At 33.5% G+C, this 16809-nt stretch overlaps 1 protein-coding gene across 7 annotated transcripts in view; it reads right to left on the bottom strand.

Moving 5' to 3' along the window:
- The window catches only part of LOC143234999 (rho guanine nucleotide exchange factor 28-like), a 197115-nt gene that overhangs the window by 167742 nt on the left and 12564 nt on the right, over positions 1 to 16809 (bottom strand). For 6 of the 7 annotated variants that reach the window (XM_076472695.1, XM_076472697.1, XM_076472698.1 and 3 more), the window contains exons 2-5: positions 16557 to 16632; positions 16030 to 16081; positions 14251 to 14292; positions 5626 to 5800 (exon numbers count right to left, since the gene is read on the bottom strand). In XM_076472695.1, the coding sequence (XP_076328810.1) occupies positions 5626 to 5800; positions 14251 to 14283 (208 nt within the window). In that variant the 5' untranslated portion in view covers positions 14284 to 14292; positions 16030 to 16081; positions 16557 to 16632. The remainder of the gene's footprint in view (positions 1 to 5625; positions 5801 to 14250; positions 14293 to 16029; positions 16082 to 16556; positions 16633 to 16809) is intronic. The other variant, XM_076472701.1, reaches the window with a different exon arrangement.

Genomic DNA, 16809 nt, shown 5'->3' with positions numbered 1-16809 from the left:
GTTTAGCAGGTTCCACTAATATGTAAGACAAAATGGATAACAATCAGTTATTCACAACTACAATCACCTAAGCCTATGTTAGCTGGTACAAAGGTGTACCATAAACATTAAGGACTCCTTCAGTTTCCTAACTCAGCTTTCTGGTAACAGAAGGTGCCATATCAAAATATACAAAAGTATATTATACAAATCAAGGACGACTGTAATCTTCTAACTCATTGAAAAACTTTGAGGACTAAAACAAACACAATAAATACTCTATTTAGCATAGTTATTTTTTATATTCTATGGAATCTATGCTTTAGATACAGTATATAAAAGAATTACCAGCAGTATTAAAGCTGCAGTCAAGGAAATGCAGCATTTTAGAAACAAACCACTATAGACATGTACACAGGGCTGGCCCTGTTTCATTCGAGCCAAGTACTGGTGGCCACCACAAACACTGAACAAACTTAGAATACATCAGCTATTCTAATATTTCTAACTAAAAATATGAAACTTAATAATGAAGATACCACTGCTGACTATAACAATTAAATATCATTTGTTGAGGAAGTGTGTGTGGTATCAATCATTGTTTAACTTTTTAACTACTCCATGCCTTGAAAGTTTCATGATTTTGACTTTTACGAACTCCACACAAAAATTACATAATTTTGACTCATTTGCATGCATCTTATATTTGCTTCTTTTTAGTTCTGTTGAGGTCTTTTTGCATATCTTAGTGAGTACACAGTCTCTTCACACAATTAATAACATTTTTAAAACATAATTTTTGGAGGTGTTTATTGAATGTTAAATGAATTTATTTTATTCCAATTTTTGGCATGCTGGGTGCCAAAACTTTTTAAAGTATTGCACAACAAAAATGTTAATTTAGAATTTTAACCAAGGATAGCTTATTCAATTAGGTAAAAAGCCTATACACAACTGTAATCCTCAGCTCTTTGACAAAAAAACAGGTCTTGTAATTAAAGAGAAATCTATTTTTTAACAAATTTTTTTATTTAACAATAAATGCAAAATATTTTGTTATAATTCTGAAATAACAAGACATATATTCACAGGTTTTATCCTTTTTCAACTTTACTCAGTTCTATTTAAATTAAAATGGCAGCCTTCATTTTCAATTAAAACTAATACATTTTGAAAACAGCATATTAATATTAACGTAATGTAAATATTTTTATTGCAAAGTAAAATGCTTTCCAAATGTTAAATTCATATTAGTTATTTTAACCAAGTTTAAAATCTATACTATTTACTGTAATTGTTACAATATTTTTCACCTGGCATAAAAGGCGTCATGTTTGAGGGTGGAAGAATTTGTAGCAAATGTTCTCTGAAGCATAAACTCAGAATTAGAAACAGATAATGAACTACAACAACAAGCAGGTTCATCTTGAAACATCTTTATCTATAATGCTCAAAAGCACAACACTCATCTAATCAAATGGACACTGACATTCAGATAGCAATTTCTACCACACTCTCAGAATGAAGGTGAATTTTCTTTTAATACAGAAAAAGAAGAAAGTGATGTTTGTCAGAATCAAGTTTTAGAAGGACATGAAGGTGAAAATAATAGTAATTTGAATCATGACAACCCTTATACTGAGTCTAAATGTGATGAATATCTGTGATTAATCTTGGTAGAAAATGAACAAGAACAACTTCAGCAATATGATATTACTAAAGACCAAAGAACGAAGATTCCCAATTAATTCACTGCTGTAGAACACTTATCAATGTGAACAAATGCACTGAAAGTTGCTACAGTATTTAAAGTAAAAAAACTCAGTAATTTTCTTCTACTGTAAACTACTGTTAACAACCCAAGTGGTTCATCTCTTGCTGGTCAAGGTTGCAGAAATTGGAATTCTAGTATTACAGGGAAGAAAGGAATGTTTGAAAAATGTGTAAAACTGGAGAGAACTTGAACTAAGACTGAACAATGAGTAAACAACTCATGAAATAGATATGCATCATATGAAACAACAAGTAAAATATTGGCAACAAATCTCAGAACGACTGATTGCTTTAGTAACAGTTCTTGCTTTGCAAAATCTGTCTTTTAGAGGATCACATGACAAACTCCACACTTCTGGCAATGGAAACTTTCTGAAGTTAGTAGAACATCTTGCTTTGTTCAGCCCACTAATGAATGAACATCTTCATAAAATACAAGACAGTGGTACACGTGTACACCACCTTGGAAAGAGAGAGAGAATATGAATTGGTTCAGCTCTTAGCCAATGCAATAAAAACAAAAAGATTAGCATCTGCTCATGTTGCAAAGTACTATTCAATAATCTCAGATTGTACACCAGATTTCAATCCCCTTGAACAAATGATCATGCTTCTTTGATTTGCAGACATACTTTAAGAAATGATAATTGCAAGCTAGAGTCTTGCATTATATAACACTTTGTGAGATTTGTGCCACATAAGAACACAACAGATGCTGGTATGACAGACATTACTCATCACCTACTAAAAAATGCCATTACCAGTCAAAAACGTGTGGGCAAAACTATGATAAGTAATGCAAAAAGAAAAGAAAATGGTGTACAAAGGAGTATATTGGATATTAATCCATGACTATTGTTTGTCTTTTGCAGTGCACATTCTATAAATTTGATTGTTAATGATGCTGTCAAATGAAGGCAACAACATTGTTGCACGTGGTACAATGTGTTTGTGTGTACTTTTCATTTCCAACACTGTTGAGAGGTTCTAAAATGCCATGTCCCAAAGATGACAGCAAAACCATTACATGATACAAGATAGCAAAGTCATATTAATGCTCTCAAATCTCTTTTCTATCAGCTAGGCAATATATGTGATGTTTTAACTGAAATTGTATTTCCATTACAACAGCATTGCATAGCAATTCTTTATAGGTTGAAGCACATGGGCTTGCAAATAGCATTTCCAATAACAAGTTGATTGTTTCTTTCATTGCTTGGCATGGTATTCTGTTCGAGATTAATATAACTAGCAAAATTTTTAAAGAGAAGGGATTTGCATTAGAATAACTCAAAGAAAAAAAGTAACTTTTAACTTGCAGGAATAATGAAGATTTTAAGAAAACATTAATTAATGCACAGTAGAAGTAGAACTGGAGCCTGTGCATATTAGAGAAGGAAGAAGCAGTTCACATATGAGAAAAACAATAAACCAATTCAGAATCCCAAATAAAAGTTCAAAGTGAACCTTGATTTTGCAGTCTTGGATGCTGCAAAACAATCCATTAAACAAAGATTCACACAAATGCATCAAGTTAGTTTGCTCTTTCACTTCCTTTACGACATCCACAATATGCAGATAATAAAAAAAGGACATAATGGAACATTGTTTAAAACGAGAAAAACACTTTAGAACATGGTGATAACAAAGAGACTGATGATGCAGATTTATGTAGAGAATTACAAGTCACTACGAGATAGGTCAAGAAGCTTACATCATCTCAAAACATTCAGAAACTTGTATGTAAAAATATGTTAGCAAGTAGTATTCAAAACATATTTATTTCTTTACATATTCTTTTACATTCTCTGGGTTTGTGGCCAGTAGTGAGTAAAGTTAAAAACATATTTAAGCTCAACCATGATACAAGAAAGACCTGTCAGGCTTTCCACTCTGTCAACAGAACATAAAATTGCTGAAAAACCTGAGTTGAAATAACTTGTAAGCACATTTGAAGATCAAAGCACAAAAAGTAAGGTTCTGATGGAACTGAACTTCATGCATCTGTTATATAATGTATTTATGTACATAATATTCATAATACAATTAATACAAAATACTTGTTATACATAAATAAATTGTACCTCATTGTTTATTTAAATCCTTAAAATATGAATATGCTTATGTTTTTAATGGATTACTTTAACACAAAGTTTAACAGAAAATATTTTAATGCCATTTTCCTCATTGTGTTATTGCAATAATAATAATATAAGTGGGTTGTTTACATGCATAGATGAGAACAATAATCCGTAAAATGGAATACACATGTAAACAATTATATATTCAGAGTTACAGAAACAATATACCAATGTAGTTCTTAATTAGCTTATATAAACTTACTATAGAAGGCACTTATCAAAAGGCTTGCCTAGAGCTTTGAATACCTTTCCAATGGCACTGTTGATACACTTCACAGTTTACTTAAACTCTCAAATTTAATAATCCCTTTTATTCATTTTTTCTATTCACAATCTATGTGTAATAATAATAATGCAAAATTACATGAAAGACAATATACAAGCCATGATACAGAATTTCAAAGTTGTACCACAACCTGAAAATCTACTTGACAAGTTTAGTATATGCACCAGATTCTTAATAACTTACAGTCACAATAAGTACAGAAACCACAGTAGTAAAAACTTAAGAAAAGAAATTATAGTAAAGAGAATTAACATAACATATCATTTACTTGATTATAATAATTTAAACAAGTTTGAGAATCAATTCTATAGACACAAACACGTTTCAACTCATTAACTTCAGTCTACATAAATACTATACTGCTAAACAATTTATGATCTCTAACACTAATAACAGTATACCCCCAAACACACAATTTGGTGTTATATGAAAATATATCTCAAAAATAAAAGATCAGACTTAACCACATATATCCAATAGTTGATATGCTTGTTTCTATTTGTAACTTAATATTATACTTTCAATGGGTCTTCAAATTATTATACAAGATAAACTGTCCAAACTGGATCTTTCAGTCTCAAGTAAACTTACGGTTTGTGTTTCACTGAATGTTTACTATATTAAATTTTTTGCAAAAACTACAATTAAGAAAATTGTTAGTTTTATAACTGATTACTGTAGATGTAAAACAAGTACCCAAGTCTTAACCACAACATATACACACCACACCAAATGATATGCACCTTAAAAAGTGAAATGGTCTAAAAACTTTAATTGACAGCTCACACTCCAATACATGGTGTCTCATTGTTTTAAAACGTTTAATTTGTTTATGTTATGCTAGATATATTTCTCTTTTACTTCTGTATCTGAAAACATTAGTATAGTATTGCAGATAAGCATATTGGTCTTTTCAACAGTAACATACATATTCATGTAAGTACATAAATGAGCATCATTTAGGTATAATTAAAGCTGAGATCCACATCAAACTTACATTTAAATCAAAGTGCATTTTTTATTAAATACATTTTTGTTTTTTAAGAATTATATAGATTAGTTCCACTTTAAATAGCATTCTTTTATAAAAACAAAGAAACATACCTTTCATGTACTCTAAAAATAAAAGTTCATCAGCAGATAAAGTACACATATGTAAAAAAATAATACAAAAATTACACATACCAGCAAGAAAATGGCTGAATCTTCATTGTAATCTTTGCCATAATATCAGTATTTCTTATTAAATTTAGTTCTTTAAAAATAAATGACTGGCTAACAATTGTCTGTTAGATAATAAAGTATATCACAAAAAAATTAACAGTGTAAATATAAAAGCAACCTCAATATTCATATGCAAAAACAGTGTTACAGTCTTAATTAAAATGTAGAAGGAATACTGTGTATTTTAAAAATTCATTTCCAACTGCTATGGTAACTACTTACCAGGAATATGACTTGATAATGTCAATGAATCAGGATTCCATGTAGTCCTAGCAGGAGTGACATGCCTTAGCTTTGAACCCAAAAAAACAAAGTAAAATTTTCCTTCATCAAGTTCTTTTTGGGATAATGGTGGAAAGGAAGAAAGGTGTAACTGAAGATAGATGGCTTCCCCACCCTGGAATATTGCAAGATATCAAACAGTACAGCCTCAGCCTGTACATCTTGTTTGTACAAAAGTTATACCTTTGTTTTTATTGCTCTTCCTACTTCATCCTCCAACCATTATTTACTACGTGCAGTCTCTAATTGTTTATAAGTTTCACTCTGTGTGAAAGCATGTCTTCTATACACTCATCAAGTGAAATGTTCACAAAAAACCTAAAGAACCACATGGTCAAGGTGATATTGTCAGATCACACCAAAGTGTTATGGCAAGTATTACGAGTATAAAACAATAACCAACATTTTTTAGCACAATGGAAGGTAAAATCTTTATTATTAGTTACAACCAACCAGTTCTGATACCATAGGTTAACATCCACAATGTCTACAATTCATAAACAAATCAAAACATAAGTTCAAAATTTCAACTCTTTCACATTTTAAATCAAACTCGAGACAAAATTCAGAACTAGTTGTGTGTTCATCAGGGTGTAAGACTAGAAGTTAACAGAGTTAAATTACCAATTATGTGTTAAAGTTGATAAAGATAAGAAGCTATGAACAGGTAACTCTGGTGAAAACAAAAAAGTTAAGCCAGGAAATAAAAAAAGCCTCAAACTGATAAATGTAACTCATATGTACAAAACAAACATTAATATTTTCTTAAATCAAAAATGTATTTCCACTGATACTTACCTCCTTTCACACTACAGGTATTACTCAACTACTAGGATTTCTTCCTTTGCCCACCTAACTCTGATTTTTTCTTGCTTGCTTCAGTCTTTTATATCCCACTTAATTGAACCTAGCAATTTTCATCTTGTAAAATTCTCTTCCTTCGTCAATACACTCTTTATCCTAGTACTGCATATAAGTACCTCATTCGGATATTGTTATAACTTTTTAGAAAATAACTCAACCTGCAGTCTCTGACACTAGCTCTTAGTGGAAAAGAAAGGCAGGAGTGGTTGGTTGGCTGGTTTGGTGTTTTATGGTGCAGAGCTACTAGGCTATCTGCACCAAACATCCGGTACAGAGTTAAAATTAAAGTAAAATTATTACAGTTCATAAAAGGAAATTAAGGTAAAAAATGACAAAGTTTAATTTTTGACTTAAAAACATAAATACCACTAAATCCAATTTTTACATCTAGTCTACAGTGGTAAAAGAAAAAAAACTACAGTAACACAAGTTGTTAAAGACTTTCTTTTTAGCATAACTGTAATTATCATAACTCACCAGGATGACCAACGGGTATGTTCAAAAATCAGCATTAGTCACCTGAAGTTGGCCTTTCCAGGACTGGTTTCAAGTTATTTGATGTTATGGTCATTTTCAGAAAGTAAAGTAATACAAGTTTTAAAAGACTTGTAGCAAAATTTTAATTATTATAACTCACCAGGATGATTAACGGGTAGTTCAAACAGCAACGTTAATCACCTGAAATTGGCCTTTCCTTTCTTGGTTTCAAGTTATTTGACATTACGGCCATTTTCTAATTACAAATTGAACTAGATGTACTTTGATTCTTTTAAAAATGTCTAATGTATAAATTAAAAAAATTTAAATAGCATCAAAAAGTTTAATGGCTTTTAAAAAACTAAAAACACTTCTAAGGTGGACAGTGTCACAATTGCCAATAACACTCTCTAATGTTACAGATAAATCTTGGGACAAAACATGTTTAAAATGGTGCTATTGTTCAGTCAGGGACCACAGGCAGCACAACTTTACCGATACGAAGTTCAGGATCTGTGTGTATACCCCATTGGCAGCAAAAGTGCATGCAAACAGTTTTAGAGAGTGAGAAGTTAAAGCCGTTTGCTGTGGTCCACTTTAGTAAATGATTGAGGGCAGTCTGTAGCTGCTGCTCAATATACCTCATGTTCAATGACTGACATGATATGTGAAAGTTGTTGACATAGATCTTGTTTGCAACAGTAAGAGAGAGTTGTTCAGTGATGGCATTAATCTTTATACTGAAAAGTGTGACACTCAAAACACAGCCCTGAGGGACTCCAAGTTCCTGTAGAAAAGAACGGGAAAGTGTCACACCCAAACAAACTTGGAATCTCCTGTCCATTAAAAAAGTTTTAATAAAATAGGCAAATAGCTATGCAACACATATAAATGGAGGTCCTGCAAAATGTCATACCTCCATGTTGTATCATAAGCCTTCTCAATGTCAAAGAATATTGATATAAGATGTTGTCATTTGAGAAAGGCTTCTCTGACTGATGTTTCAAGTTGAATCAGGTGGTCTATGGTGGAGCAATGTCATCGGAACCCATACTTAGTGGGCAAGAGGAGGCTGTTTCATTTGAAGAATCAAACAAGTCAAGTATTAACCATCCTCTCTATGGTTTTACAGACACAGTTCGTCAAAGCAATTGGACGGTAGTTTGAAGAAATCTTGGGATTCTTCCCAAGTTTAGAGAAAGGTAGGACAATAGTCTGACACCAGGCATCAGGAAAACATTCTCCTGCTAGATCCAGTTAAAAACAATCAGAAGAATAGCAAGAAAGTGGGAAATAGATGACACAGCATTTCATAGTGCATGTCATCAGGTCCAACCGATGTACTGCCAGACCAATGAAGGCCCAGTTTGAGCTCCACCAGTGTTGTGGGATGATTATAGTCATAGATACAATCAGTTTGAAAAGAAAGAGGTGATTGTTCTGCCTGAGTCTTGATGGCTAAGAAGGTGGAGGATAAAGCAGAAGTGCTAGATACCTGGCAAAAACTTTCACCTAGAGTATTCGCAATGCTCCACATATCACCTACTTCCTGGCCATCAGAGAGCAATGACCTTTCAAATCTTGGCCCATATAACTTTGGAACTGGTGGTAGAAGATATGCTGGTTGTGAACTTAATCCAAGAATCCTTCTCTCTTTGACATCTTACCTACCGAGCATTGCAGAGGCATGCGGGAAAGGGATGCAGTGTGTGTGGGATATTTACAAAAAGTATCCCAGGCCCATTTCTGAGCCTTCCATGCTATGTGGCAAAGCAGGATTCCACCACAGATGAAGATATTGCAGAAAACGTGTCGAGGTTTTAGGAATACATTGAGCAGCTGCCTCTATAATACAGTCAGTTACTGCTGCCACACAGTTGTTATTCATGGCATACAGGCAATGGCAGAATCAAGTTCTGCGAGAGCATAAAGAGAGGGCCAGTTTGTTTGATCCAGCTTTCACCAGGGCATGCAGGTTAGGTGGCATTGACCACGGCCAGCCTCTCTCAAAATTATAGGAAAACGATCACTGCCTCATGGGTTATTGTCAACCCTCCATGAAAAGTGGAAGCACATGTGAAGGGGATAAACTGAGAGATCAATAGCAGTAAAGGACTGGCTAGGTGCATGAAAATAAGTATAAGAACCAGTACTGAAAAAAGAAAGGTTGTCATCAGAGAGCATATGCTCTACAGAGCAACCCCTCCCATCAATATCAGCACTTTCCCAAAGGGAATGATGTCCATTAAAGTCACCCAGGATTAGAAAGGGAGACAACAACTGTTCAATGAGAGCATCAAGATCTTATTGATCATAGGTCTCTCCAGGCAACAGGTAGAGGGAACAAACAGTGATGGTATGACCCAAGGATACATGGATGGCTATGACCTCCAAGGGTGTGTCAAGTGGCAAAAAAAAGGGTGGGCATATGCTGATCAACCAACAGTGCCATTCCTTCATGCACTTGTCTATCACAGTCTTTCATTTCTGTACAACAAAAACTGTCAAAAGGTGACTGTATCACCAAATTTCAGAAATATTTTCTGTAAGGAAAAACGTACAGTATGGTAGGAAGCAATCAGTGCTTTGATATCATCCAGATTTTAATGTAAACCTCAACAATTCCATTGTATCAAGATGGTCATTTTTATTTATGTGCAGGCAAATTTGGTGGAGAGCCCTTCTGTTTACAACCACATTTTTTTTTTATTGTCTTTATTCCAGGGAGGTCTCTCAACCTCCATGGATCCTGCCCTGGGTAGATTGGGCAAGTCTTTGTTGTTGTAAGAGAATTCCAGTGACTGAGGACATGAACAAATGATCAGTTTGCATCTTGGAGTGCCCATACCCAGAACCAAAGGAAGTGGATCTTAGGGTTTGCTGGAGCACATGTCCTAACATGTTAGGGACAGAGATAGGTGTTAATGTTGATTCATCAACGTTTTTAAATATGGAGGCCAAAAGACTTTTCATTTGGTTTGAGAATGATTCTTTTGGAGGCACAGAGAGATCCATTTGCACTCTCACAGTGGTAGTGGAACAAAGTGCAGGAGCATATGTCTGATTTAAGTGGTGGACAGCAACTTTCGAGCCTCAGGGCAAGTAATATTTTGAATCATTTAAAAATGCTGTACCTCTTTTTCTTCCAACCATTTAGGGCAAGAACAAAAGTAGAATGGGTGAGAGCTATTGCAATTGACACAATGAGGGTCTGTTTCACACTCACAGGCATTGTGGTCCTTGCCACTGCAATGAGCACATGTCAAGGAACCACAACATGTGTCTTTGATTGACTACTGACACTGGAAACATCTAAGAGGGTTTGGAATATATGGTCATACCTTGCAATGAAAATAACCTGCCTTGATGGTGGCAGGTGGACGTGGTGATGTACATGTCATAATGACACTGGTTAGCATCATAATTCAATCTTTGAGAGTGGAGTTACACCTCACTGCAGAAACTCCTTGGGTGGAGAAACCAGCAAGAATCTTTGACTTGAGGATGTTCTTCAAATCCTTCTCAACAATAACTCCTTGTGACAAATTCAAAGTAGCATGAGACAACCTCAATAGGTATATCCCCAATCATCTATGAATGTAAGAGGAGTTCACTGTGTTAAGATGTGGATGTTTCCACTAAAATGTCACCAGAGCAAAGCTTCCTTACTGACTTTGGAGAGCCAGTAAGTCCCTCTAGTCCCTTCTGAATGAAAAAAGGAAACATCTGCCCTAAAGGTTTGTCTAAAAGAGAATGTAGTATAAGTAAATGAGGTACCAGTGTGACAGATGTTGAAGATTGCTGCTCAGAATCTTCAAGATGTGGTTATTTACTTATGAACTGTTTTTTGCTACTTTAAGTTTTTATTTGGAGGATCTATAATAAGAAAAGAATATTTCTGTGTCCACTGACCCCACTCAACATGGAGCCCTATTAGGAGATGCACTACAATGCCAAATAAGGACACTGTAGTAATGCCAAGGTTTCATGAGCACTATATCCAAACATCAGCATCAGATACAATGTTCACAACACCTGTTGAGAACATCCAACACTGGTTCTTGGTTGACCCTAGCCCAAGTGGACCAGCCAAATGACCATAGGAGCTAACCCCAAAGCTGCCCATCTACAGGAATTCAAGGCCAAAGTTTTGTGTTAAGGTTGGACCCCTCAACCACCAGGATCCTCTCCTCCTCTTCACGGGTCACCATGCACAGCAAACACGTAGGTGGTTGTTTAAATCCCAAAGGAGGTAAACTGAAAGAACAGAACCTTCCCTGGGAGGTCCCTCACCTTGTACAGGAATCCACACCAAGGGGGGCAGGAGTAGGTGAGAAGATGATCCCCTTATGCTTTGCTCATAGCATTCCAGGCTAAATAAAGCATCTTGAATTAGTTGCTGCTGCTGCTAAATTCGTTAGACAAAAGAACACCCATCTTGGCAACACTCACCACTGAGTGGGATACTGTGAAAAATAAGGTAAGAGAACCTGAAAAGTAAGGTAACAACAAATGAAAATTCTCCTCTGTACAATCTAGCAGATGTGATTAAGATAGCTATGGGAGTAGTCAAAACCTTCAGATGAAGGTACTACAAGATCATGAGATAAAATAACTGGTGGAGGTCCACATACTAGCCCACAGAATTCCTTCCAGTGGGAAACTCTACCAGGCTGCTAAGAATATTGAAATGTAATAAATCTGATTCAATGACATTTGGAGGAGACTCCTCACCTTCAAAAAAAACCTAGAATATGGATCAATTTTCCCCAACTTTTCAATGTAACTGGTAATAAATCATAGGAAATTGAATGATCCCATTGATTTAACAGTCATTGCAGAGCATCTGTAGAGGCATTAGTGCAAGCAATAAAACTTCCAAGACCCTCATTAGACATAACAAATGATCAAAATCTGATCAGTTATAAAAGTGAAAAATAGTAGTCAGATGAATTGGTAAAAAGGATTTAATTTTCTTTCCTGCATGACAGTGTCTTAGGAAAGAAGAGCTGATATGATGAAATAGTTATAGTGATAAAGCATTCCATGTACAATCAATGCACACTTCTCCAACTGGTGATGTCTGTAGGTCAGCAACAATAGAAATAAATCTTCAGGGCAAGGTGATGCATAGCACATGAAGTCATTGTCACAATGGGTGTTAAGAAAGGGCATGTAATGTAACCTAAATATATAAGTTAGGTCATTGGAATGGTCATTTGGAACAAAAGACCGAAAGCATCTTGAGGAAGCTGTAGACTATTGGAACTAAAAATCATTGTTTCGAGTATTGAATAGTAGTTGGTGAGGTTGTCTCACACATGGAAATTGTGGAAGATGCAAAACCCTAGTCAAAGAGCCAGGTCAAAAACAAGTAATGGTTGACACTTCTGATCAAAATGGGTTCAAGCTTCTCTCAATATACCATTGCTGATACGTGTGCCATTTTAATTGATAAATGTCCATTGCACGACTAAAAATAGAGTGTGATAGCTACATTGCAATCTTAAAAATTAAACCCCAATACCATGTGGAGGACTGCATGACCTTCATGCCTGAATCCTGAGCTTCTGGATAGATGGGTGTACCATGTCATATAATGGCTGTCTCCACAGGGATGGCCAAAGAAGAAGTGGAGAAAGTGGGTATTTCTGACACCATTGTAAAACTGCAGGTGTAAAGACTGATGATTTTTTCCTTAATAAGCCTATACCATGAGGCATTGCCTTTAAAAGAGTAAGAAGATAGAATTCTTGACTGTTGAAATATGCACCCCACCCCACAGAGATGCATTTGTGAAGAAATGAATCTCTGGATGAGGTGGCAGCAACCCACATTAGTATTTTCCTGATCTAACATTCTCTTGAGACCAAAGTATGACCTAAATAAGAAAACTGGGGAAACCAGTAAATTGATGTTTATGATTCCCTGGTCAAATAAATACCACTGAAAGGATCTCTTGTGTGTTCATCCTAGAGGCATGAGGGATTCAAGTTATGACCACATTCCTGAAAAAAAAAATAACCCTATGTCCAGAATTACCTCAATTGCAGATTCAAAGCCCCCCCCCCCACAGAAACACCATCAAACCAAATACATGTCTCCATTTCACTACAGTAAGATCACTGACAGTCTCAAATGAGAATGAGTCTCCCCTCTCCACACAAACTTTGAATGATGCTAGATATCAAAAGTGGGACAGAAGAGGCCTGATTTGCCTCCATACCAAAAATAATAATCCAAGAATTCATGTGTATATCATCTTATCAGACAAAAACGTTTTTTTCAATGAAAACCAAAGAGGGAACAAAGAATGCTAAATATATTTCCTAATGATTATAACACAGAGCAACTATTATTGAACAGAGAAGTGATAACATCTCAATGAGGTGCTTATATACAGTACCAGGGTGGAAAATGCACTGAAGAAGGTGGAAAGTGTCATGAGACAAATGTCATCAAGAGTAATGATGTGGGGTATGTATGACTACAGTAAGTGAGAAAAAAAAAAAATAAGAGACCAGTGCTTAGATGTGCAAAGGAAAAAACCCTGGCAGTTGAGTAATAGCTGTAGTGAGAGAGGAGGTAATTATGTTTATGAAGAATAGTTACAAGAAAATAAACATCTGCAATATATATGTGTAGAGCAAAAAAATGCTAAGAGAAAATGTAACTACAGAATATACCACAAAAAGAGATAATGATATTTAAGATAAGATAATTGATTTAGATTGTGTGAACAGAGGCAATGAAACACATACTGTTCTCACACAAAATGAGATTTGCACAAGTGTACTGACAGCAAATTACAGATATTTAATGGAAAGGAAAAACACAGGTAGAAGAATGGAACAGTAATTTTTGTATATACAGAATATATATTCTGTAACATAAGATATTAGAAATAGATTTATATTTGAAAGTACTGTAGCTTAAAATTACTAATGGTTTAAAGAGAACATAGTACATAGTAAAAATTAAAATAATAACAAACTTTAACAAAACGTATTCCACATTGTGCTTCAAATGTGTTTTATCTCTGGAACCATGACGAACTATTTTTTCACTTTAAAAGAATTCACTAAATAACTACACCATGTTTTAAATATAAGCTTCATATACAAACACAGGTAGCCTGATGTACACAACTATGTTTACTTGCAGTTAAATTTTCCAAATAATGTTGCATTAAACAAATCACAAACACTTCAATTAAATACTTACATAAATGGGAGCCTTATCCGGGACCAAGTCCATTGCTAAACTCTGAAAGGAAAAGACACTTAACTTTAATACTATATTCATCATTCATGTATAAATTTATAAAATGATATTAACAAAAATGGAAAAAGAAATGCATAGATAAATGTAATTTATAATCCAGTGTTCATGGCAATTCCTTATCCTTTTGATGGTTTTAAATTCTATCTTCTTTTTCAAGAATATAATTTTAGAGAACAGCAGATATGCTGTAATATTTAAAAAAAAATGAATCTCAAGATGTATAACAAAAATATCAACTGTCACATAAAAAAAGTAAAGACGACTATGTTAATAAAATCAATGTATAACAAAATAACTGTGTTAATTCAAGGTGTAGAAAAAAGTATAATATTTAAGGCTTGTACAGAACAGGTTCAGTTGAACAGATAAGTGAATTGTATTAAGTACATACTAAGGTTGTAACAATACAGCAATACAAGTATTGTATTAGGAAGTTGTGATACAATTGAATCAATACATGATCCAATATGATATATGCATCTTCACAAAATTTGGCAAGCTTTCAATTAACATTATAGGTCTTTTGTACAGAAAAAAATCAGAATTTTTGCTAAAAATTGATATTTTAATATATGGAGTTAATGTAGCCACTGCTTTGAATGTAAAATGATTTTCATGTTAAGATTAAAAACATTTTTTTCCATATAAATATTAAGAGCTATCTTTTGTGTAATCTGTAACCTACAAAAACCTACAAAATAAATTTTCAACTTTTTATTCCATGTGTCGTCAAATTTTATTTGCTATATTCACTACCTTAATTTTATGCAAAGTCGATAAGTTGTACCAGCCTCTTAACCACCATAAAAAATTCAAAATAAAAATATCCTCCTTTTTTTTCCTAGAAATACTTTAAATTGTAACAGGAAACTACATTTGCTTATACAAAATAACTTAAAGCTTTTATAATTACACATCCATTTCTAATTAAATTCTACTGTCAAAACAGTCAATTTTTGTAACAAATTGATGGTAAAACGTTTATACATAGTTACTTAATGTATCAAAGCCTCAATATCTAGATACACATCTTATTGTATCAGCCTTAGTAAATACCGAGGTTTAGAAGAATAAATATATCTATAACACATAACAGGTTAAGTTTAACAAGTGAAGGGAGTGTAAAATGTAGAATACTGCAAGTTTAAATACCAAATATTGTTTCACTGTAGAGATTGTGTTTATATCTTTGTTTATCAGCAGATATAATAAACAAGCATTTATTGTATAACAGTTCATTGTCAAAAATGATTATAACCTCCTATAATATTGTAACTATAATTCACACATCCACTATCCACATCTATATATAACTTTAAGACAACAAAGGACCTATTGGTCCATCTTTCCCATCCCATCCACTAATCAAAAGTTTAAAATAAAAACACTCAATGCCAGGCCTTATTATTCAAATAAAATATCATGCATCGAACAAATCTAAAGACAACTCAGTTCAGAGAAGATGATCGAAGAAAGTCGAAACATTCTCCACTTTATTTTGATAAAAGTTTTAATATCCATACTAGCTGTTTTGAGATACAATTGATTAATTTATTGTTGAAATAGTTGAAAGCACCAATATTTATAAACAATTATTTGACAAATTATTTCCATGTATTGATTAAATCATCTAGCTCTTAAAATTGAGCTATTGAAAGTTAATTAGAATATCATATAAATGAGGTTGCACATATTATTTTTAAGCACACCTATACATACCTAAATCATTCTTATGTTAATCACTTCATTCTTGACTCAAGGTGAATTCATTCTGAAATTGCAATGTACAGTTTTCATATACAAAATTTATAATTTTCATGTGAAAAAAAAAAAGAATAACTATTACTGTTATGTAATTACACAAGCATGAGACATAAACAGGCATAGACAGATGTATATTTACACCCAGTTATCTTTGAGCTTAACAACAAATTTCAGTTACTCGGAATAATGGAATAACTGAAAATAGTTAAAATATAACTGGTTGATTATTTTCATGACAATCAATATAATTGAAATTTTAATTCATCTATTGTTTGAATAATAAAAAACATTGTAATTATTTTCATACAATTGATTTAATTGTAATTTTGACTGCAATATTGTTGGAAAAATTAAAAATGGTTAGCATCAGAAACACCAATTTTAATTAATTGATTAGTTGACTCAACTTTAATCAATGTAATCACTAATTGCAGTTATTCAACTATATTAAGTAACTGAATAAGTAGGACAAATGTACTCACAAAATAGCTTTTATGGCTGCTCACAGATGCCACTACAATGACCAGTCAAACTAAAAGTACTGCTACTGCTGTTTACCTAGAAAAAAATGAATTGGGTATACAATACAAACAGTAAGGACAATTATCTACAGAACATACTTTAATCAAACACTGTTTAATGATAAAAATAAATCCCAAATCTTACAGAAATGTGAGTGAGGAAGTTCATGTATCAAAGTGACAGAGGAGAAGCTAATATAAAAATGTGTGCCTA

This window comes from Tachypleus tridentatus, chromosome 12, assembly GCF_004210375.1.
Source record: "Tachypleus tridentatus isolate NWPU-2018 chromosome 12, ASM421037v1, whole genome shotgun sequence".
Lineage (NCBI taxonomy): Eukaryota > Metazoa > Arthropoda > Merostomata > Xiphosura > Limulidae > Tachypleus > Tachypleus tridentatus.
This window is presented reverse-complemented; position numbering and strand designations above follow the sequence as displayed.